The sequence below is a fragment of the Notamacropus eugenii genome, chromosome 5 (genome assembly GCF_028372415.1).
Source record: "Notamacropus eugenii isolate mMacEug1 chromosome 5, mMacEug1.pri_v2, whole genome shotgun sequence".
Lineage (NCBI taxonomy): Eukaryota > Metazoa > Chordata > Mammalia > Diprotodontia > Macropodidae > Notamacropus > Notamacropus eugenii.
In genome coordinates, this window is record NC_092876.1 from 296573093 (window position 1) to 296597732 (window position 24640).

The 24640-nt window shown below is 36.5% G+C and overlaps 1 protein-coding gene across 2 annotated transcripts in view; it reads right to left on the bottom strand.

Annotated features, from left to right (window-relative positions):
• Window positions 1–24640, bottom strand: part of THSD7B (thrombospondin type 1 domain containing 7B) — a 1192820-nt gene that overhangs the window by 815851 nt on the left and 352329 nt on the right. For both annotated transcript variants that reach the window (XM_072613204.1, XM_072613205.1), the window contains one exon: window positions 3894–4701. In XM_072613204.1, the coding sequence (XP_072469305.1) occupies window positions 3894–4701 (808 nt within the window). The remainder of the gene's footprint in view (window positions 1–3893; window positions 4702–24640) is intronic.

Genomic DNA, 24640 nt, shown 5'->3' on the forward strand with positions numbered 1-24640 from the left:
AGTATTCTACCTACAATTGTCCACCCTACAACCTGGGTTTTTTAACACAAATGTACTTCTTCATAGATGAAACTGAATAAAGAAATGCATTTTATCTCATGAGGCAGACTATTATAAAAAAAATTTTAAAATGCAATAAAAAGATCATTGGCATCTGAGTGAGACTGGTGAGCCATCTACAAAATGAAAGAGAAAAATTAAGGTGTACAGTGATACAATAAACCAGATCTTTAAACCCAATAGGCAAATCAATGATGAGGGAACAAAGTGGCATCAAGAATAACATAGCTGTCTGCAGCTTTGTGAGGCTAAGCAGAGGGGAACATTGCTTGGGGTGTTTATCAAAAGTTAAAGCAATCAATGGATGAGCCGACAAAGGCATTAATTAAAACTGCTGTCTTGCCCAAAACTCCGAAAGTGACTTTCAGAAAAGCAAACACATTAAATGACATTATGAGAATAAAAATTAAACCTGCCTATTAAAAAAAAGACACCTAATCCAGATGATAGTAAAAATGTCAGGAAAAAATGCCTTTGGTCCCTAAAATTCTCTATCTATAATAAACAGTAACAGATCCCAAGGTAAGTTTAATTAAAGTTTTAGAAGGGAAACATCTTTTAAGAGTCGTGAATGATTAAGTGGAAACAAAACCAATATGGTATGAGCTTTTTAAAAACAAGGATTGTTATTTTTTTTAACCCAAATGTTCAGCACAGCAACTGGGCCCCAATAGGTGCTTAATAAATATTTTTTAAAATTGAAATTAATGATGTAAATTATTTAAAATTGCACAATAGTTGTGTTCCCTCATACATACACTCCAGATTCCCATTTACCAATGATATGATTTGAAAGTTTTTGTTCCTTTCAGAAAAATTCTTTATATCCATTGATCTCTAGGTCATCCATTAAACTGGGAAAATAGCAATAGCCTTTTGAACAGCAGTGGGAAACTTGATATTGCCCCAATAAAACAGAGTGTTGGAGCAGGTTATTTCATAAGGTATCATTCCTCCATTCACATGGGAAAAAAGAATGTCACCAACAACTGCCTTATTCTTTCAGAATCAAAGTCATTCTATAGAGGTAAATAATGCACTAGTACCTTCTTAACAATACAGCCTTCCCAAGAACAACAATGACAATCATTGACATTTACACAATGCTTCAGCTTTTCCAAATCACTTTATCCATATTGTCTCATTTGAGAAACAGTCTTATATAGTAGCTACTAAAGATATTATTACACCCATTTTGCCTGTGAGGAAACAGAAGCTCCCCCAGAGGGATCCAGTGACTTCCTCATGGCCACACAGAAAGTATCAGTAGTAGGCATTATTTTCCTGATCAGTCTTGCACTCTATCCAATACACTATGCTATCTATTTAAAAGAAAAGAAAATGTTCAACAGTTAAATCCATACATACACACATACAAAACCAGAAATGCCTGTGCTTATACCAATTTTTCAATAAGAAAGCATTTATTATGAGACTACCTTGTGCCAGGAACTCTGATATGCACCAAAATTATGAATACAAAAACAAAACAGTCCCTACCCTCAGGAGCTTGGATTCTAACAAAGACACAATATATCTAGGGTGGTGGTAGCCAGGGAAGAAAGTTTTGGTCTAGGCCAATGGTCTTCAAATTTATTTGATTATTTATTTTTATCTGTTTCTACAAATGCACACCATCATGTTTCTATATACCACTGCTTGGCTCATGCTTCAAAAATGAAAAAAGAGAAGGGTAGGTCTCTAAATTCTTCATCAGTCAATACCCCAGGGCATAGAAACTGTCATTCAAGGGTATCTGCTGCAGTCCCATAGTGATCTAGGGGAAGGGCAGGGCACAAGTGTATTGAGGTTGGGGGTAGGGAGAGATATTCCTAATGACGCTGCTCCTGTCACTGCCTATGTAGAGCTTAGTTTATAACAGTCCTTAGGGGTTGATAGCCCGGACGAAGGTAAGGAAGCTAAGAGCTTGCACAGTGGAGGCCAGGGGGTAGCCTAGAGGAGTACATGGTCTTAATGAGAAAAGGATAAGTTTGCTTGTAGTAGGGACAAGCTTCACTGTTATCTTCTGAGGTAAGGATAGGATTCAGCTCAATTTTCCCACCTTTTGATTGGTTAGTCTAACACTTTCTGGTGTAATGTCATAGGCCTCTTGAAATCTTTCCATATCTCTCCAGGAAGTCATGGCTCTCACTTTGGAAACCATTGGTCTGGTTAGTCACAAAGAATACAAGTGGAGGCATGAGGCAGTAGATTGCAACATTATCTCCAGTAGTAGAGGCAGTATTGATCTAATTGTTGTTTCTAAGAAAGTAGAGGGAGGGGAGGTAATGTTGTTCTGAGCCCAGTGTCAGGGGAATTTAAATGGCAAGATGGGATATCAAGCATTGTCCAAGACAGACTAGATGTTACAGATTGGTGAAGTTTTCATTCACTCACCAATCAAAGCAGCTCAACCCCAGGGTAGAGTTTTAGAGATAAGAGTAGGATCTGCTATCGCTGGCAAGAATGACAGCTATTGAAGGTCAGGGAAGAATGTTTTGCCAGGATGACTCACATGTCCAAACAATAAAGATCAAAGTAATTTGCAGGTTCAGTGGGCTACACACAAAAAGCAGATAATAAGAAATATCAAGTCACTCCTTGACACAGTTTCTAATTGGAAGTGGCCCAAATGAGTGTGGAGTATCCTGGGTAAAACATATTAATTCTCTAAGATGAAAGGAAATAAGAATCAATATAGTCTTCTCACTCCTCCTAGGATTTACAACAATGTAAGTACCTAAGCAAATATCAAGCAATGATAATGGTAACTGCTGCGAAATGTGTGTTTTTGATAATACTGGTATCATTGAAAAGTATTTTAATTTTGAAGAAAATTGGTGATGCTTTGATGCTTTCATTTAAATTATCTAGGGGGAAATTAAAATAATAGTTTTTTCTAGATCTTCCTGATATTCAGATCGAGTTTCTCTGACTATGGGCTAAAATAAAATAATTATAATTTTGAAAACACAGCCACTGTTATCATACATCTAATTTCCCTTTGCTCTTCCTTTATGTGCCAATGCCAATTAGTGGTGAGACAAAACCTAAGAGCCAACTCTTTTAACTAAATTCATAATTTTAGAATGCTTTAACTTTGCTGTGTAATTATCAGAGAATACTAAATATATTTTGGATGTGACAGAATTCATATGAAGTCCACAACAATAGCAAAACTCCAAAGGTAATGAAGAATTCTATGGTACCCATAAGCAAGTTGCAACAATGCACAAACAAGAGATTGTCCTAGCATAAAGGATGTTTTCCAAAAGATGTACAGTTAGGGGAAAAAAAGGCACATAGTAAACCTACCATCACACACACACACACACACACAAACACATGTATGCATGCGTGCACACATATATACACATAATTCTATTTTTGAAAGTTAGTGAAATTAACAAAAAGCAATACATATTTGCACCTAAAACCTGGAAGACAGCTGAATTTGAGTTATCAACATTAAATAGCAGTAAAGTTTCTATTCCCTTCAATAGCAGCAATGCCTTCCTCCTTTTGTTGAACTCTTGGACAAAATATGAAAATAGATTTAAAGGATATAAGTGGATTACAAATTGGGGTGTCATACAGAACAATGAATGCCTAATCTATTGCCTATTAAAATAGCATAAATATGCCTGAGATTTTGAATTTCCTTTTTAAAATTTTACATATGCAAACATGTTGCAGACATATATACACACATGTATTTATACATACATATACACACATACACACACATATATATGTTATGTAGTGAAAATTGGTGGAAAATAAATCTATAAAATGCTAATGAAATAAGCATGTCAATATTTAAGGCATCCTACCTTAACATTGCATTTTTTCCATCACTCCTTGTACATCGAACCTGTCTTACTTGATAACCTATTTCTACATCCCATGGATTGGCATGATGGTGGGGCTTATAAGCTTGGTTTTTAAATGTGACCCGCTCTTTTGAATCAGAACTAAAGTCCAGAATAGTCCTTCCACTTAGACTAACTTCCTTAAGATGAGGCAGTCTACATTTACTCCAAGGTCCAACTTTAAGGCTAAATATATATTCCTCTTCCCCAAGAGGACAGGGGATGTAAGAGTTGCAGGCCCTTGATTCCGTGAGATTTGGACACATCACACCTCCATAGAGTGGGGGAGAAATGACTGATCTAGTCCTGTGTTGCAGCTTCTTGCCACATCCCTTGCTGCACACAGACCACGGTGAGAACTCAGATACAACACAATCTCGGGGACAAGGAATGAGGCAAGCTTGTTCTGTGGGTGGCTGAGGTGCAAAATATTCACAGATTTCACTGATAACCACAGTGCGGTTCAGTTTTTGAATACAACGTACTGTCCGGTGCTGGAGTCCATGCTGGGCTGTTACACACTCCGAAGTCCTGGGTCTGACTTCACCATGAACTGGAACCAGCACACAAATTTGCCACTCTGACACTTCCCACTCAAAGAGTTCACCATGCCAGTCACATACTCTAAAACAGCTTCTCTCCTTTTCAGGTTTATCAGCCTCTTCACAATTTGACAGAAGACTTGTCCAACCTTCTAGGTGAAAGCACCACACTCCTCGAGTCTGAATACCACCTGGTCCACAGTTACCTGTACATCTCCCCCATGGACCTATAGGGGTTGAAAAAACAAAGTGGGAAATTATTAACATATCTACCCATGCTTTGGTTTAAAGAAAAAGAAGAGTCTAATTTGTGTACTTGAAGAGGTACAAATGACTTCTAAACAGTCATATTTTTATTAATTTTATTATTTTTCCTTTTACATCCCCTTCACTTCTAAATATACTCCTTCTCGAACCCCAACACCTATATAAATATTGATACAAATAATGTATATACAAATACAGAATGTTAAAAAAAAAAGCAGTTCACCAATATTAACCAATACAACATCTAATTCTGACAGCGTATGTAATGTTCCACACATCATCCAGCCATCTTTACATATAAGAGGACAGACATTTTTTTTCATCTCTTCAGGGACAAGTTTTGTCATTATTAACTGTATGGTGCTAGTTTTCACTTTTCTTCCCTTTCCATCTGCATTACTATGGTCTTTGTATAGATTACTTTCCTGGTTCTGCTTACTTCACTTGATACAAGTTCAAATAAGTCTTGCTAGGTTTCTCTGAATTTTTCATGTTCATGCTTTGTCAGAGTTCCATAATATTCTATTATTCATAGATCATAATTTACTCAGTCATTCCACATTTGATGCAGTCTTATGGTTTTTGTATAACCTGATTGTAAAAGAAAGTTAATTTTTAAAAAAGAAATGGATGCATCTAAATAAATATTATTCTTCCAAAACTTGAGCAATTATACATTGCTTGTTGGAAAACAGGCCATTTCCAAAAATAATCGGTTCCTCTCAAATGAGATATCTTTGAAAAGTAAAAAGATTATGGTATATAATAAAAGAATAATGCAAAATTACTACATTTTAAAATTATAACATATTTGGAGGGAAAATTTTCCTCCAAAGAGTAAAACTGAATTACATTGGAAAGAATATTGGTTTTGCAATATCATGAGCTGGGTTTCAGTCTTATCTCATCTCATCTCATTTCTGATAGTTGAGTGAGCTCAGTTAGCCTTGGGTGACTTTATCCTCTCAGGGACTTAGATAAGAGGACATTGAAGTAAGTGACTTTTAACACCTTTTTCATCTCTAAATCTGTAATCTTCTAAAATCATGTTTGTAGAAGTGGGTCCCTTTGCTGGATAATATTCTGTAATTCAATATTTCTGATGACTCTATACCATAATACTCCTTTCAGTTTAAAAGTACTAATACTAACAATTAGTAATAAAAACTATAGTAGCTAGCATTTACATAGCACTTTTATAAATAGGATCTCATCTGATCCTCACAACAACTCTGGGAGGTAGGTGCTATTATATGTTCATTTTTCAGTTGAGGAAACCGAGGCAAACAGAGGTCAAAGGACTTGTTCAAGGTTACACAAATAGTTTCTAAGCCAGGACTGGAACTGAGTTCTTGACACTTGTTCAAGTGCTCTATCCATGAAATATATCCAGAGTCAGGGAATACCAGAGAAATGCACATTGAAAAAGAAATGTCTTGTCATCTCTTTTCTACATCTAATAGTCTTCACGGTTGACAATGATCAAATGGATATTAAAAATTCTGGACTTGGAGTCAGGAAGAATCAACACTTACAAACTTGGAAAAATCACCTAATTTCTGTGAGCCTCAATTTTCTCATCTATAAAATGGGGATAATAATTATTATACCAACCACCTCAAGAGATTGTTTATGTGAAAAGCACTGAGTGAATCTTAGTGCTTTATAAATGTGGTCTATTATTCTCTACCCTTCCCTTTTCTCCAGTTCTTATAATCCCAATCTATAATTCCTCATCATGTTGCTCCACTTCTTTCAAGGTGCCAGGTTCATTACAGTCTTCTCAGTGTCAGAATTCTCCCCCTTCTCCATACAGCTGTCATTGCTGATGTTCATCCTTCCTTCTCAAAGAAGACCAATGGCATCGAGAGGGTGATGTCTTGACTTGCAAGCAAATAGGATTTAAGTGAAGCAGAGCTGTGCAAAGTCATTAGCTTCACTCTCTCCTCCAGAATCATTGGAGTCCAGTGGCAAGACAAAAGTCATGACAACTGGTGATGACCCTGGATGGAGTGGAAGACCTTGTCCCTTTTAAGCCAAGGTCTTTCCCAAGTCTCAGTTTGTCTAAGGCAATGCCTATTCAATAATTAAAGCGTAGGTAAGAATTGAGGTAAAAGATTGCCTAGTTTGTCTTTACAAAAAGAATCAGTCTGGAAAGGGAAGACTCTCAGAATTTCTGGCCAGATGAGAAACCCTATGCAGCAGTATTCTCTAGGCATACTTCAGGGTCTCTTGCCCATCAACTTGAATCCAGACTTTTAGATGACTATAAACTAAGCTAATTTTCTTGTGTGTCTAACTGCTTGAAGTCTTATTGAAAGCTTAAACTCAATATGTCCAAAACAGAATACATTATTTTTTCCCCAAACCCTCCCTCCTTCCAAACTTCCCTATTACTGTTGAGGGCACCATCAACCTCCAAATCCCCCAGACTCTCAATTTAAGTATCATGCTCAATTCTGCATTCTATCTCATCTCCATATCCAAATTGATGCTATGATCTGTTGATTTCACCTTTGTAACATCCCTCTCATCTTGTCTCCTCTTGTACTACCATGACCATGATACAGGTCAACATCCCCTCATGCCTGAACTATTATAATAGTTATAACTATTATAATCAGTCAACCTGCCACAAGTCTCTTGTCCGCTAAAGTCTATCTTTTTTCATCTTCCAAAAGCACGGGTCTGACCATGTCAACCCCAACCCCAAAACCAACTCAGTAAACTCTAATGGCTCCCTATCATCTTCAGGATCAAATATAAAATTCTCTCTGGCACTAGAGCCATTCATAATCTTGCCTCTCCTCCTTTCAAATCTTATGCCTCACATACTTCACTCCATTTTTACTCTGTGATACAGACTGACACAGGCTTCCATGATGATCCTTGTTCAGGATACTCCATTTCCTAACCTAGGAAATGTTCGCTGGCTGTCTCTCATGCTTGAAATGCTTTCCCTCCTCATATTCACCTGCTTTCCCTGACTTCCTTCAAGTCCCAGCTAAAATCTGAGCTATAACAAGGCTTTCCCAATCCCCTTAATTCTAGTCCCTTCTCTCTATTGATTTTAACTTATCCTGTCAATATCTTGCTCATAGTGTGTGCATGTGTGTGTCGTCTCTGTGTGTGTGTGTGTGTGTGTGTGGTATGTGTATGGTGTGTGTATATGGTGTGCATGTGTGTGTGGTATGTGTGTGCGGTGTGTGTGTGTGGTGTATGTGGTATGTATGTGTGTGATGTGAGTGCGTGGTGTATGTATGTGGTGTGCGTATGTGATGTGTGTGTGTGTGTGTATGTGTTGAGGCAATCAGGGTTAAGTGACTTGACCAGCGCAACATAAGTAGCAAATGTCAGAAGCTAGATATGAACTCAGATCCTCCTGACTCCAGGTCTTCAGCTACGTGCCTCTTTTTCATAGCTTTTTTGCATGTTGTCTTTCCCATTAGACTCAGAGTCCCTTGAGAGCAGGGCCCGTCTTTGACCTTTGTTTGTATTCCTAATACTTAGCACAGTGCCTGGAACAACATACCAGGTGCTAAATAGATACTTATTGACTTTCAGGTAAAGACTTTCCCCTTTCCTACTTTGAAGACAAAAAAGACAGAGTCCCCAGAACTTTAATAGGGATTTGGAACTGCAGAAGAAACTCAAACAGATGGATTGCTCTCCCTTGCCCTTCGCCTCCTCCTAGCTCCTCATTATCTCACTCCATTTCTCCAACAGCTTCTCAACCAATTGCAAAAGTGAGAACCTCCAGTACTTCATGGAATCTATAAGCCCTACCACCCTCCCATCCCTTTATTTCTGTTCCATGACAACCACAAGCATCAGTTCCAGTGTAATCAATCTACAGTGGAGACAGCTGGGTATCTCAGTATATAGGATACTGGGCCTGAAGTCAGAAAACCCAAGTTCAAATCCTGCTTGGACACACACTAATTGTGTGACCCTGGGCAAGTCATTTAATATCTCTGGAGCTTCAGTTTCCTCATCTGTATAAAGGAAATGACAAGAGCAGCAACCTCACAGGACTGCTGTGACAGTCAAATGAGATAATGTATTACAAATGCATCATAGGGGGCAGCTAGGTAGCACAGTGGTTAGAGCACCAGCCAAGACACTTCACTCTTATTAGCTGTATGAGTCTAGACAGTCACTTAGTCACAATTGCCTTGCCAAAAAAAAAAAAAGGCATGGAAAACCTTAAAGTGCTGTAAAAAATGCTAGCTACTACAAAGAGCTAGCTAAGAAATATATAATATATAGTTGCTGTAAGATATAGCAACTAAGTCCCTCCCCCCAAAAAAGTATGAAGGCTTTAGGGAAGAGGCTTCAGAGAAATAATCTAAGTGAGAACCTGCAAAGACCTTGGCTTAAAGGGCCCAAGGTCTCCCAGTGCATCCTGGGTCATCCCCAGTCATCCTGATGAATATCTGGTCACTGGATTCAGATGGCTCTGGAGGAAAAGGGAGGCTGGTGATCTGCACAGCCCTCCCTCACTCAAACAAAGTCAAGTGCAAGTCATGTCATTACTTCTCTGATGGCATGGTCTTCTTCGGCAACGGAGGGCAAACACAAATAATACAAATAAATAATGGCTAGCATTTATATGCTACCTATTAGACACTAGGTAATGTGCTAAGCACTTTATAAGTATTTGACTTGATGCTCACAATAACCCCAGGAGGTAGGCATTAGTATTATCCCCATTTTATAGTTGAGAAAATTGAGGCAAATGGGTTAAGTGACTTCTTGAAGTCACAAAGCTAGTAAGCTGCTCTTCCTTTTCCAAGCTCAGCACTCCACTCGTGTACCACCTAGCTGCTAGACAGCCTACCAGCATTGATCCCTGTAGTTAAAGCAGGGGATGGTGGGACCATCAATGAACTTGGAAATGAGAATCCTCATTTATAGGGAAGAAGTAATGTGGTGTGTCATTATAAGAGAAGAGTGCTGGATTTAAAGTTGGGGGGGCTGGATTGAAGTTGCTTCTCTGCTTGGATAAGTCTTTAGCATCCTGGGCTTTACTTTCCTCATTTATTAAAGGTGAGAGATAAAGGGGGTGGAGTAGACCACCCCTGTGGTCCTCCCCCCCAATCAATGAACTTATTTGATCCTATCAACACTCACTGGAGTGCTATTTTTACCTCAAATGAGATAACACATATAAAGCACTTTGCAAACCTTAAAGCCTTATAGAAATACTAACACTGATTAAACAACTAATGCATGCCAGGCACTGTTATAAGGTTGGGGATACAGAGACAAAAGTGATACTGTCCCTGATTTCAAGGAGCTTAGGTTCTATTAGATGAGAACACGTTTACATATTGTAATAATTGAATCATACATGTAAGATATACAGGGTCATAGAGAGAGGGAAAGGCAAAGGCTGCTAGGGTGAGGAAAGGTTTCATGCAGAAGATGGAACATGAACTGAGGTTTTAAGGGAAGAAAGGAGTGCATACAAGGTATGGGATAAAGCCAGTACAAAGGAATGGAGATAAGAAATTGAATATTCTGAATGAGAGTAGAAAGGACATTTTGAATTGTAGAGTTTTGATACGGGAATAGTGTATTATAATGAAGGAAAGGCAAGTTGAGACAAACTTATAAAGGGCTTTAATGATGAATGAAAGAGTTTTTATTTGACAAGGAGACAGTGGAGTTTATTAAGTAGGGAAATGACATAGGCTTGAGCATTGGGATCATCACCTTTGCAATCTCTGTGGGGGTATAGATAGACGCTCAACAGAAATAGGAAAATTTGGAAGAGGTTTGTTTGTTGTTTTCTATGTGTGGGGGGAGATAACAAATTCTAATTTAGAAATGTTGAGCCTGAGATGCTTATAAGATATCCAGCTCAAAATTTGTAGTAGGCAGTTGGTAATGCAGGACTAGGAGACTAGGTCTGAAAATATAAATTGGGAAGTCATCTCCATAGAGGTGATGACTTCACGGGAACTAGTGAGGGCACCATGTAAGAGAATGCAGAAAGAAAAGAGAAGAGGTGATCAAGACAGAGCCTAAGGGATGCACTCTTCATCACAGTGAGAAGATGTGAACAGGATGATGATCCAACAAAAGATCAGGAAATGGCAAACCAGTCCAGTATATTTTTGCCAAGACAACTCCAAATGGGGTCATGAAGAGTTGGACAGTCGTGAACCACAACAACAACAAAATAATTAGATAGGTAGGCAGAGATCCAAGAGAGGCTAGTGTCATAATTACGAAAATAAGGACAGAGTATGCATTAGGAGACTGGTCAAACAAAGATAAAAAGGTTGGATTCCATTGTAAGAATGAGGAACCTGAGAGTCAGAAAAGTTGGGACATTCATTTCTCAAGGTCACAAGGAGTAGAGTGGAGATTTACAACCAGATCCTTGGATGAATGTGTGTAAAATACAACGTTTTTTTTCAAGGGGGGGCAGGTGAAGGTATTGAAAGATGATTTAAGAAAATTCCCGACTGTCTGAATTAAGGGTAGAAAAATCTTAGGATTTTAAATAATAATAATGGCCATTATTATTTATTATTACTGCTAAAGTTTGGCTTTTTTTTTTAACCCATAACCATCACTGGAATCCCTATATAGAAGTCTGGCGGCAAGTTTAGAGGGCAAATTTGCTTCTTGTACTGAAAATACTTAGAGGTATAAAAGGGTTAAAATTAGATTTCTCCACAAACACTTGAACTTGTAGTCTAGACACGATTTAAGGTTATCAGTTTAAACCACATGACCTTTGCCTCTGTACCAGCACTGTAATGACTACAGAGGACATTCATAACTTCCATAGCATACTGATTTTTACAGCAAAGATAAAGCACACTCAGATGTCATCACAAATCTTGTCTAATATTTATCTATAAATGTGTATGTATGTGTGCAACACTTGGTAAGAAAACAGTCCCAAGAAACTATTCTGACCTTAACCTTCAGTCAAGTCAATCATAACATTCCAACTACACAGCAGTGCTCACTCACACTTTTCAGACCTGATGTTCCTGACAAAGCTAACTTTGCTAGGCTACATTGTTGATCAAATGCTGTCACTTGGGGAAAAAATTACCTCAGGTGACATTATACCCTTCTTTGGGCTTAAATAACTTAAAATGTCTTTATGAGAGTAGTCACACTGTGTTTAGAATGAGTTCTGCTTTTAATGATGAAAATTACCTCCAATAAATCCACATACTTATTGTTGTATATTTGCTGTCGTCAATGACTGCTCATGATACAGCTGAATCAATTATTTCAGAGGATAGGTTAACCATGCACAAAAAATAACAGTTTCTTGGATTGCTGTTGCTGTGCTTGAAAAAATTTAATGCATAATTGTACAGAAGAATATTCTTTTTTGTGTTGGGAGGGTTGGGGGTGTGGTGTCTAGACGTCATTTCATTCATGGGGAAAAGTAGTGGTATGGAAACTCTTTCTCCCCTCAATACAAACTGGTACCAAACCTATCTCATAACTTTCCTGTTTCTGTTGAATGTACCAGCATTCTTCCAACCACCCAGGTTCACTATTATCCCTCTCACTTACCCCTCATCCATATCCACTCAGTTTCTGTGTCTCATCAACTCTACCTTGTCAAAATTTCTTGCATCACTCCCCTTCTATCCACTCTCACCATGCCACTCTGCTTCAGGTCTCCATCACTCCAACTGGTCTCCTTACAATCAATTTCTCCTTATCTCCCGTGTATCTTTCACACAGCTACAAAACTGTTATTTCTAACCACAAGTCTGATCTTACCACTTTCCTGCTCCAAGTGGTTGCCTGTAACAACTACGGTAAAATACAATTTCTTCTGTTTGGCATTTAAAGCCCTTCATGATTCAAATTCATTCTAGCTTTTTATATGGATCAAATAACTATTCTTTAGCCTAGTGGTATCATTGTTCTTCCTTCATTGTCAAAGAGGACCAATGACATCATAGGTTGATGTCTTAACTTGTGTGAGAATTGGATTTAAGTGAGGCAGAGTTACACAAAATTGTCAGCCTCGCTCTCTCTTCCATAGTAATCAAAGTCCAATGGCAAGAACAAAGTCAAGATGACTGGTGATGGCCCAGGATACAGTGGATGACCTAGGCATCTTCAATATCTGACCAAGTTTGAACATACAGTGCCTAGTGGTATCAGACCCAAATAAAAATGATCCCTACTCTCAGTATATTGACTTAGAAAACCACAAGTGGACATTATCTATGTTGTATAGTTTTATTTATGCTGTTAAAAATTTCCCTATTATATTTTCATCTAATTCTGGCTTACTCTTGGCACTTCTGCTCCAACTAAAGTGGCTCAATTCAATCATTACTTTCTTCAATAAGCTGTTCCAGATTGCTCCTAGTTGTGAGTGACCTCTGTCACTTTCTAATTATTTCAACTGTATGTGACTACATATACAATACATTATTTCTTTTTTGTATAAGCATGTTGTGCCTCCTCAGTATAAAGTTCCTTAAGAGCAAGGATTTCCCTGGTTTTGCATTTCTATCTCCAGAAACTATAACAGTACTTGTCACGTGTTAAATGTTTAATCATAATTGTTGATTAGTTTCTTGAAAATTCCCTAGGGTGTTGAGAAGTTAAGTGGTTTTCCCATATTTCTACTGCAAGTAAAAGAAAGAGCTTAAATCTACATCTTCCAGGCTCTAAGTCCTGCTGTGTATCCATCAAGTTGCCACTCTGCTATGAAATTACTGATTTCAAAATTATCTTCAAATGAATTTCTTCATGATTCCCTTTGATTTCCCTCAATTTTGTAATTCACAAATTAAAATGCTATTTCTGCCTGGCCTGGTGTTTGGTTAAATAAGTCAATGAAGCAATGTTTTAATCAGAATTTTAACACTGAATCAGAATTCTAAAATATACAATATCTTACAAAATTAAATAAAATTAATATAACTATGGCTTGAGGAAAATTGTGATTTAGCCTATATGAGTTCTGAGTTTCATGATGCCCACCAGATAAGAAAAAAAAATAGAACTAGGTGTAACTCATTTGACAAGTTGTTTTCAATGCCTCCAATACAGTCCTACTCAGATGCCCCTGCAATATGAAGGAATTGGGTTCTTAAATTCTGTGCCATTTGAGCACAAATTCTGGTAGATTCTACGCAAGTTAGAAATCTCTAAATATTGGTCAAGTAACTGCCTCGATCAGTGCTCCTGGATATTTTTGGTCTCATGATGCCTTTACACATTTGAAAATTACTGAAGACCCTCCCAAAGACCTTTTGCTTGTGTGGGTCAATATATACAATGGTAGAAATTAGACTATGCTAGTACTATTATAAAAACAGTTTTGAAGTCACAAATACTTCAGATAATCTTGCAAAGCCCCCGCTGGGTCTGAGTATTACACTTGGAGAACTATTTACTGCTTAATGGATTTGGATCATGAAGGGCTTTAAATGCCAAATAGAAGAAACTGTATTTTACCATAGTTGTAACAGAACCACTTACCTTGACAATACAGAGGTTCAACCTTCTGAAGGCTGACAAAAAGATGATGAAAATTATAATCACAACAACTCATGAAACAACCTGCAATGACGTGATGGGTGCACCACACACTGAAACATTAAACATTATAATGAATTTTATTGTTAGTTAATCTCAGCCAAATTTGATTCAACAATCTCCCTGTTTTGTAAAGAGTGGGCTTATTGAGTTATATTTGCCAATTAAGAGGTACTACATTTTTATATCACCCTATCCAGGTCTTGATGGCTTTTACCTACAGCTAATTCCTCCCTCTCCCTTCTTTCTTGAGAAGCTATTCTTTTCGAGAAATTGATTCATGGTTTTCTTCTCCTGCCTAATGGCTACCCTTATAAATAGAGATTTTAATATATGCGTTGATGTTCCCTCAAATATCCTGGCTTTCTAGCTCATCACCATCAGCTCCCATCATCAACTCAGCTATACATCAAAACATTCAGTCTTCACCTCTCTACTACCCTCAACTGTCTGAAAAGCATGATACAGAATTTGAAATTACTGTCTCTGACTGCAACCCCCTAAACCTTTTCCCACATCTACCTCAATCTTGATTTACATTTATTGTTCATTCTCAACAGGATCTTTAATCACACTACCCCCTCCCTTTTATTATCTCAACTATGACATCATTGTCCTTACTACAAAATGTTGGTTTCATAGTCTCATCTAGTTCAATATGACATTGTCCTTTACCATAAAATCCTTCATTTCCATGTTCTATCAGTGCCATCCCAAATCCAGACCCTGTGTTATCCCTAATGTTGCCTTTTGCACTCCTCCACAAATGCTGTTGAACACTCTGAAAGACTACAAATACAGTGAGTAAGACCACCATGAATTTATGTTGTTGAATCTAAGACTTCATTGATGCATAGAGCTCTCTTATTTTTTTCCCCTTACTGACATTCTGTGACACTCCCACAAGGGGTATACTAAGGCATTTCCCTTCTTAACAGTGTTCCTCATTTCCCATGTGGATGCACTCCTTTTGGACTTCTTTGACTTCTCTAGCCCTGGACCCTAAGTGCAAGCTCCTCTCACCTTTACTTTTCAGCTTTCTTTTGTCCATTGTCTTCCCATTAGTTTGCAAACTACTTGAGGGCAGAGACTGTCTTTCTTTTTCATGTTTGCATTTTCAGAAGTTAGTAGTGACTGCCACATAGTAGGTGCTTAAGATATTTACTGACTGACAGCCTGATTCAACTAACTTAAACCACCTACTCCCCAATCCCTTTTAGCAGAAGACTTCATCTCCTTGACAAAGAAAATGCAAGCCATCTCTCAAAGAGTTCCTTATTTTCTAAACTTTTATACCTCAAAAGCCCAAACATCAGTCCCTATTCTTTTTTCTTTCATTCCCATACATGGTGACAAAATGGACGTTCTCACTATGGCCAATCTCTCTGCTTAAGCCCACTGCTTCTAGTCTCTTCAGGGATCTTGATGCCGTTAGGGCTATTAGTGAATCAGCCACCACCAAACAACTAAGTTCCCTAAACTTTCACCTTTATCACTGCTGCTACCACCACCTTCACTAGAATTAGATTTCTTTCTCAATGTATTATCCACTCTCTTTAATTATAAGTTTCTTGTTGATTTGAAAGAGACTCCAAGTCTGGCCAGAATCTATCCATTATACCATGTTGCCTCTTGCCTTGGATATAGCAGGCAGGAATTCAATTGAGTTAAATTCACATACTTCTTTTCAATTTAGAAGTCTATTTCTTCCCCTTGCTTCCTTCTTCCTTTCCCCATCTCACTGGTCTGATATTTTTGCTAAACATCTTCTAGTTGAAACATCTTTTTTACTAAATATCTTCTAGAAAGAAATGAATCAGAAACTTCAGTATAACTGGGAAAAGAAAAGATTTCCTTCAAGAGGAAGAGTAGAATAGACATGGTATGTAAATCATGCTTTCTAGCCCTTCCCTAATCTTCCTTTATTCTATTCTAAATTACTGCCCCTTGGGGCAGTGTAGCATAGGAGATAACAGCTGAGGAGTAATGATTCTCCTATTTAACCCATAAGAATTTGGATCCATTTACTCTATGGATATATGTACATGAGAACGTGTGTGCGTGTGTGTGTGTGTGTGTGTGTGTGTAAAATAGCTACTTTTATGAGGAAAGAATCCAGTGAAAATATTTCCATCAGTGGTTAAATTAAACTTTGGAGATAACTAAAATAAAAAAGAAGTTAAAAAAAACCAAGCAAATGAAGTGAATTGTAGATGCTTGGAATAAACGAAAAGCAAATTGTGAACAAGATACAAGAAATAGAGACAAGACCTTCCAGTAATTGACCTATAACAATCTGCATTTCTCAGGCGTAGATGGGAAATGTGTTTTATTATTTGTTCAGATATGTATTTGACTATGAACTTTAAACACACAAGCAAGTAAAAATCAGAGAGCCCTGAGGGCGTTTGTCATTTTAAAGATCATGTATATTGGTGTAAAGTTTGACTAGGAGTTTGAGCAATCTTGTATCTCTTATGTAAGTTTAAAAAATGAAAAGATACAAGCATAGATTACAATTCCAGGCAGTAACAGAGAAAAATATAGTAATGCCACCTTGAAGTTATACTGTGCCTTCTGAAGAGCTCAAAGTATTTTACATATAACAAAATATCATATTCAGAATATACCTGGGAGAGATTCCCTGTGGATACATGCAGGAAATTTATACACTTTATTTTAGATGTATTGAATAACAAATAAATAAACAAATACCTTGTAGCAAAAAAAATTAAACTAATTTTAAAAGGTTATATGTTAATTCCAAAATTATCCCCTGAATGATTTCTCCATAAAACAGTTCATATAATGTCAAATTCCAGACATTGGGTTTATAGTATTTGGTAATATGCTAGCAATAGGTAAAAACATATCTTCCACCTAAACACACAAGAATGTGACAGTTTAAAACCATAGTGTGAGACTGACACATAAAATCTTAAGACTCTTAAATCAAAGCAGTTTCAATTTACATTCTACATTTTAAGTTCTAGAAGCAAACTCCTAAGGTGAGAGGGAGGAGTAGTGGATCTGTTAGGATTTTTCCAATTTAAAAATTCTAGAACTCTTTTTCTTTCTGATATTACTCTAAGAGGTGCTAACATATGAAAGGACTAATGTAATATTCTTCAAGCAGGAGAAAATTGCTGGCAAATGTTCTTCCCTTAATTAAGTTACTCTTTAACTGGATTAGCTAAGATGAAAGGCAAATGCATCATCCATCCTAAGCCATAACATTTAAGAAGCACCCCCTGGATATCTTCCACATGCTTTATTCTGTGCCGTTAGAAACCTAGAGCTGAGGTCACTGCAAAGGAAAATTTCTAAGTTCTATGGCTAAACAAAATAGGAGTCAAAGTTCCAAAATTGTGCAAATCTAGCAACACTCTTTCACATCTGCACTATAAACTGGCATGACAAGTAAAGTTACTGGATTTTTTTTTCCTTTCTAATGAGGAGACAATTTTAGCATAGGAATACACAAAGGTCTATTTGGCATTTAACGAGTACAAAAGTTGCTGTTTTGATAGATATATAGGCATATGGATTTTTATTTCAGAAAATACAGTTTAGGAAATTATTGACTTAAATGAAAAGAAAAAACGGATACTAATACATTTCTAAGATACATTTTTTTTCCTCAAAATATTCGCACATCAATTAGAAGATACAAGAGAGCTCTGTTTCTCTAGAAAGCACTCATCTGGCAACCTTGAATAGTGGGAAGAAAGAGAGATGACAACTAAGAAGACAGTGGAATATACTTCTGTACCCAAATAAATGTCACAAGGCTGTGCACCATTCTCAATATTTTACTAACTAGAAAATCACCAACACACACACATATATATAAAGAACACCAGGAAATGGTAATTGCATCTGAAATTGTGACTCAATGACATGCAGCTTTTGGGTTTTTTTAAATGAAATAAAATTGCCCTTGTTGTCTGTATCACCTTCTAAACTTCCTTCTGCTCTCTTCTATTTATTTTTAAAATTTTTCTTGCGTATCCTCTGTTTTAAGTTGCTACCACTATGCCTCTGCGTTGCATCTCTTACCCCCCCACACTCAATCCCGACAACTCTCTTATAACAAAATCACAATCAAACAAAGCAAATTTGTGACCTAATGGTCATGTCTGAAAAAGTATTAATTTAGTCTACACCTATTGTAAATCATCCCTTCACCAAGAGGAGGAAGGCATCTTTTATTGCTTTACCAGAGTTCTTAAGCCTTCCAAGTGGTTTTCCTTTATAATGCTGTGGGACAATGGATAGTTCTCCTGGTTCTTGTCACTTCATTCAGTTGATACAAGTCTTCCTAGTTTCCTCTGAATTCATTCCTTTTATTATTGCTTTCACTGCAATAATAATCCAATATATTCATACACCATAATTTGGCTATTAAAAATATTTTTGTCCATACAAGTCCTTTCTCTCTTTATTTGATTTTTTTGTCTCTTGGGGTCATAGGGTCTGGACAGCTTAACAATTTGGTGGGACATATTTTCAAATTGTTTTCCCAGATGGTTGGACAATGGTTGCTCTACCAATATGGCATGTGAATGCTTGAATTCATACAACCCTGCCAACAATTTTCATTTTTATTTTTTGTCATTTTAGGAATCTGATAAGCATGAGCTGTAGCCACAGAGATTTTTTTAAACTTGAATTTTTTTTCTTGTTATTAGTGATTAGGAACCTTTTTTTATGTATGGTTGTTAACAGTTTGGATTTCTTTCCTTGAGAACTGCCTTTTCATATCATTTGACCACTTTTGTTTGCATAAATACATTTTCAGTTTTATGTAATTGAAATTATCCATTTTTACCTCCTGTGAATAGTTATGAAAGATACTATTGCTTTCTCTTCTAATTTGTACGTATGTACATACCCATGTGTATATTTTTATGACATGTCATGTATCCATTTGCATGTACTTTACTCAAAAGAAAAGTACCTTAAGCTCATATGTAAAGCTTATTCATTTTAAATGTCATTCTAACAGGCTTGGTGATATAATTTCCCAGACCGCAACATTTTGATTACAGCAGATGAAATAACAAGAAAATACAGCTAGTGATAAGGGAGAAGGTGTAAAAAAAAAACATGAAAAGTAAACAAATAGAACTCAGATCATATTAGTCTCAACCATTTACATAATGGCCCAAGAGCTCTACTTTTCTCACAATCCCAGAACATATCACAGAAGTTATAGCCTAAGAAAATCATTGTTGTTCGTAATTACCTGAAACCACTAAGAACATTTTGTTAAATCCAGTATTCTCTGTATCAGAAGGCAGATATCTTACATTCTATTTTACTTTTCAAAGTAGAAAGGAGTCAGGTTATGAAGGGTTTTAAATGCCAAATGAAGGGTTTCACATTTGATCCTGAAGGTGATAAGGAGTCAATGGAGTTTATTAAATAGGAGTGACAAGGTTGCCAGGGAGGGGTAAGAGGCATTTAGATTGTGAGCCTCAGTGACTGGAAGTATGGTATTATCCTCCACAGTAAGAAGATAGTTAGGAAGAGGGGAAGACTCAAGGTAAGGAAGAATAATGACTTAAGTTTTGGACATGTTGAGTTTGTGATGTCTGTCTTGTTTTGGGGATGGGGGGCAAGGCAATTGGAGGTAAGTGACTTGCCCAGGGTCACACAACTAGTAAGTGTTAAGTGTCTGAGGGCAGATTTGAACTCAGGTCATTCTGACTACAGGGCTGGTGCTCTATTCACTCTATCCAGCTGCCCCAAGTTTGAGATGTCTAAGGGAGATCTAGTCCAAGATGTTCAGTGGGCAGTTAAAGATGTGAGTCTGAAGGGATGAATTAAGAAAAGATGATTTGAGAATCATCCGCATAGGGATAATTAAATCCATTGGAAATGATGAGATCACCAAGCAAAATAATAGAGAGGAAGAAGAGAAGACAGCCCAGTACAGAGCCTTTGGAAGCCCATTGGCCAGGGTGAGGATCCAACAAAGGAGACTAAGAAGGAACAATCAGACAGGTAGGAGGAGAAAAGAGCATTAAGGAAATGCGGGTAATCAACAGCATGAAAGGCTGCAGAGATCTAGAAGTACTGTATGAATACTGAGAAAAGGTCACTAATTTTAGCAGCTAAGAGATCATTAGTAACTTTGGAAGGGGCAGGTAGGTGATGCAGTAGATAGAGCACTGGTCCTAGAGTCAGGAAGACTCATCTTCCTGAGTTCAAATCTAGCCTCAGACACTCACTAGTTGTGTCACCCCAGGCAAGTCATTTAACCCTGTGTGCCTCAGTTTCTTCATCTGTAAAATGAGCTGGAGAAGGAAGTGACAAACCACTCCAGTATGCCAAGAAAATCCCAAATGGGGTTATGAAGAGTCAGACATGACTGAATAATAAAAAAACTTTGGAAAGAGCATATTCAGTCAAATAATGAGTTTGGAAGCTAAACCATACAGAGCAAAGAAGAGAATGAAGGGAAAGAACTGTCGGCACTGAGAGTAGATAGCTTTCTCAATAAGTTTAGCTGCAAAAGGGAGGAAGAATTTGGAACAATAGCTAGTAGGGATGAATGAATCAGGTGAGAGTTTTGTGATGACAAAGATATGAGTAAATTTGCAGGGAAGTAGCCACTAGAAATGAAAATATTGAAATTAAGTGAGAAATTAGGGATGACAGAGGGGGCACTTTGCTGGAAAAGATGGGATGGAATGGGATCACTTGTGGATGCAGAAGGGTTTGCCTTGGCAAAGAGGATAGCCACTTTTTCCTGTGAGACAAAGGTCAGGGAGGAAATAGGAGCAGAAGGCATCTGAGTAGTCAAGTAAGATCAGGAAGGAAGAAGAGGGAGCTCTCTGAGAAATATCTCATTTTTTTTCAATAAAATATAAAGTTATTCCATATATTTATACTCCCAGTACATAAATTCTTATTAAATGTATGGCATAAAATAATCGAACATTTTACCTTTAAAGTAATGAAGAAATTAAGAAAAATGTGATTGGAAGTGTTCCTTTTTCAAAAAGTTCTTTTATGTTTCATAGGTGAACTCAAAGGATTTTCATTAAAAAACTATAACTTCAAAAAAGCATTTGTGGCCACCAAAAGGATGCTTTTTGCTAAAAAAGACTATTCTAATTCACTTTAAAGAAAGAGACCACTGGACTTAAGAGTAGCCAAACCTATTTTCATTTGTTTACAGTCTGAAAAATCCCTTTAGACAGCACTTGTTGTGTATACTTGGATTGAAATTTGTACTTGTACCGTAACATAAGCATAGGTGGCAAATTTCCAGTATCTATCTATAGGATCATGTTTAGGTTTGACATATTCTAACATGCAGTGAGTACTTTTCTTAATCTTTTCAGATAGATGTTTGTGATTTAAAAACAAAACACCACTGTTACTTATAATTTTTAATTACAAATTATTGGTCACCAGCAGCTAGAAAATCCGGCAGAAGTGACTCCATGGCAAACCAAATTAGGAATTTCCCTATATTACACTTACAAGTGAATACAATCACCACCCTGATGGGCTAGAACACATTAATCATCAGTGTTTCGAGTTTAAATTAGACTTTCTAAAAATTTAGAAGTCTAAATTGTGCTCTCAATCCAATTTGCATTTGCTTCAGGAGGTTTTAAGGCAAAAATCTGTCCTTTAACATCAATAAAAGTGGCTCATAATGCAGCCTACTAAAAGAATCACTGAATTTTATAACTGAAAGGGACATTAAAAGGCCTAAAGCATAACCCCTCATTTTACTCTTCTGGAAAATGAGGGAATTTATACTACTTGTCCAAGGTCACATAGTTAGTAATAGAGATAGGAATCGAATCTATGTCTTGGCAGAAAATCCTGGATTTTTTCCACTACATCAAACTACTTCCCTTATAACATGATGAAAAAACTTTAAAAGGAAGATATTAATAAAAGAATGTTTCAAAGGGATTTCTTTGATATCTTTTCCTTTTATATCACTGATTTCCTTTATTCCTGTTGTTCCCCCTTCCCAGAGAACCATCCTTTATAACTGAGAATTCTGGAAAAGAAAAACAGGTTTAAAAAGGAGGATAAGAAAAAATCAGCAAAAACAAAAACAAAACTAAAAACAAACAACCAACAGTGATACAATACACCATGTACTATACCCGTGGACTCCTACCTCACTTCTTCAAAGAGGTAGGGGAAAGTATGGAAGAGGATATTTTAAGTATTGAAAGTTATATTCTAAGGAAAATTATATTCTAATTATATATATATTACACATAATATATATATTTTTATAAATATTATATTCTAAGACAAAAACATATGGAAATCACATTAAAATGCTTAGTATCAAATTGGTAGAAATTAATGTCATAAAGGACCTTGCCAATGGTTGGTATTCAAAATATCATTGTCGGAGTTATGGATAAACCTATTAAATTATTAGAGCTATCAAGAAATCTAAGCAAGGGCCTTTGCTTAGCTCCTGGCTAAATCTTAAGCCCTCCTGCTTTTGTGTCAGTAAAGCTCCCTTTGGCTACAAAAAAATAAAAGAAAAGAAATCTACGTAAGGATGTAATAGTTACTTGGCTATTCTTAGGGCAACCTGCCTTTAGAATTTAAAATATGAAGTGGTATTCTACAAGTATATATTTCCTTAAGAAGATTAACTCAGATATTTAAAAAACAAGCAATTCTTTCAAGACTTTCCAGTCTAGATTATGAAAAAAATCTAAAAGACTAAACTTGAAAAACCTGTAGAAAGAACAAAGAGTATTTTTAGAGTCTATTATCAAAGGTCATCCCAGTAATTTATTTTTTTAATCGATTTCTTTTTTTTCTGTTAAATTGTGTGTGTATTTTTTTAATGAATAAAAGCTGACTTTCTCTCCCTCCCATCACACTCCACCATTGAGAAAGAAAAATAAAGGAAAATCAGTCCAACAAATATACATAGTTAAGCAAAACTAATTTCTACATTGGCCAAATCCAATAATATATGACTCCTTCTTTACCCTGAGACTATCACATCGCTGTCATCTTCAAGCACCAGCTCTAAGAATCATGACTTGTAATTGCATTGATCAGAGTTCTTAGGAGTTCCAAAATTATTTGATCTATGTTATTGTTATTATATAAATTGTCCTTCTGGTTCTGCTCAGCTCATTCTGCATCAGTTCCCACAAGTTGTTCTAAGTTTCACTGTAACTGTTCCTTTCATAGTTTCCTGTGGCATATTAATATTCAATTATGTTAACGTATCAAAATTTGTTCATTCATTCCTTAATTGATAGACACTCCCCAACTTTCTAGTTTTTCACTTATACATAAAAGAACCAATACTAGTAAAACTACTTTGTCAAAAAGTATATATAATTTAGTAACTTTTGGGGAAGAGTTCCAAACTGCTTCCCTGAATGGTTGGTAAAAGTCATAGTTCTACTAACTGTGCATTAATGTGCCCCTCCAACATCTGTCATGTTCCTTTTCTGCCAGTTTTGTTGATCTGAATGATGTGAGATAGAATCTCAAGATTGCTTTAATGTACATTTTTCCAGTGCAAAATCCAAATCACATGTTTAATTTGGAACTTTAAAAAAAATATGACTGTTGATAGCTTGAATTTCTAAATTGGGAAACTGCCTATTCATATACTTTGACAATTTATCAATTGGGTAATGTATCTTATTCTTATAGATCTGAATGAGTCATCGTTTATCTTGGAAATGATATTCTTACCAACAAAACTTGCTACAAAGTTGATTCCCCCTCCCCACTTACCTAATTTCTTTCTAATTTTACTTTAATTTGTTTTGTTCCTGCAAAAGTTTTAAATTTTGTGTAATAAAATTGTGCATTTTATTTTTGTGATCTTCTCTACTCCATTTAGCTATGCACTATTCCCCATCCATGGATCTGATGGATTTCTGCCTCTAATTTCTTTATGATGTCAACCTTGAAAACAATTTCATGTGTCCAACCAGAGCTCATCTCATCATATAATGAGAGATGTTGATCTAGGAGGTATACCTAGATTTTGGCCATCAGCAAATCACTTGCCTGTTTTTCATCTACTAATAAGATATTGAACTGAAGTATCCTAAAGTTCCCTTCTAATTCTAGTAAGTGTTTAATATATGTATGTCAATTAAATCTTTAAGATCATAGAGGCAAAATGGTACATTGGCTAGAGTGCTGCCCTTAGAGTAACTGAGATTTGGATTCAATTATCACCTCAGAGGTTATATCACATCAGAGGACAGAGTATGATTGTCAGGAAGACTCATCTTTCTAAATTCAAATCTAGCTTCAGTGTGACTCTGGGCAAGTCACTTCACCTTGTTTGCCTCAATTTCCTCATCTACAAAATGA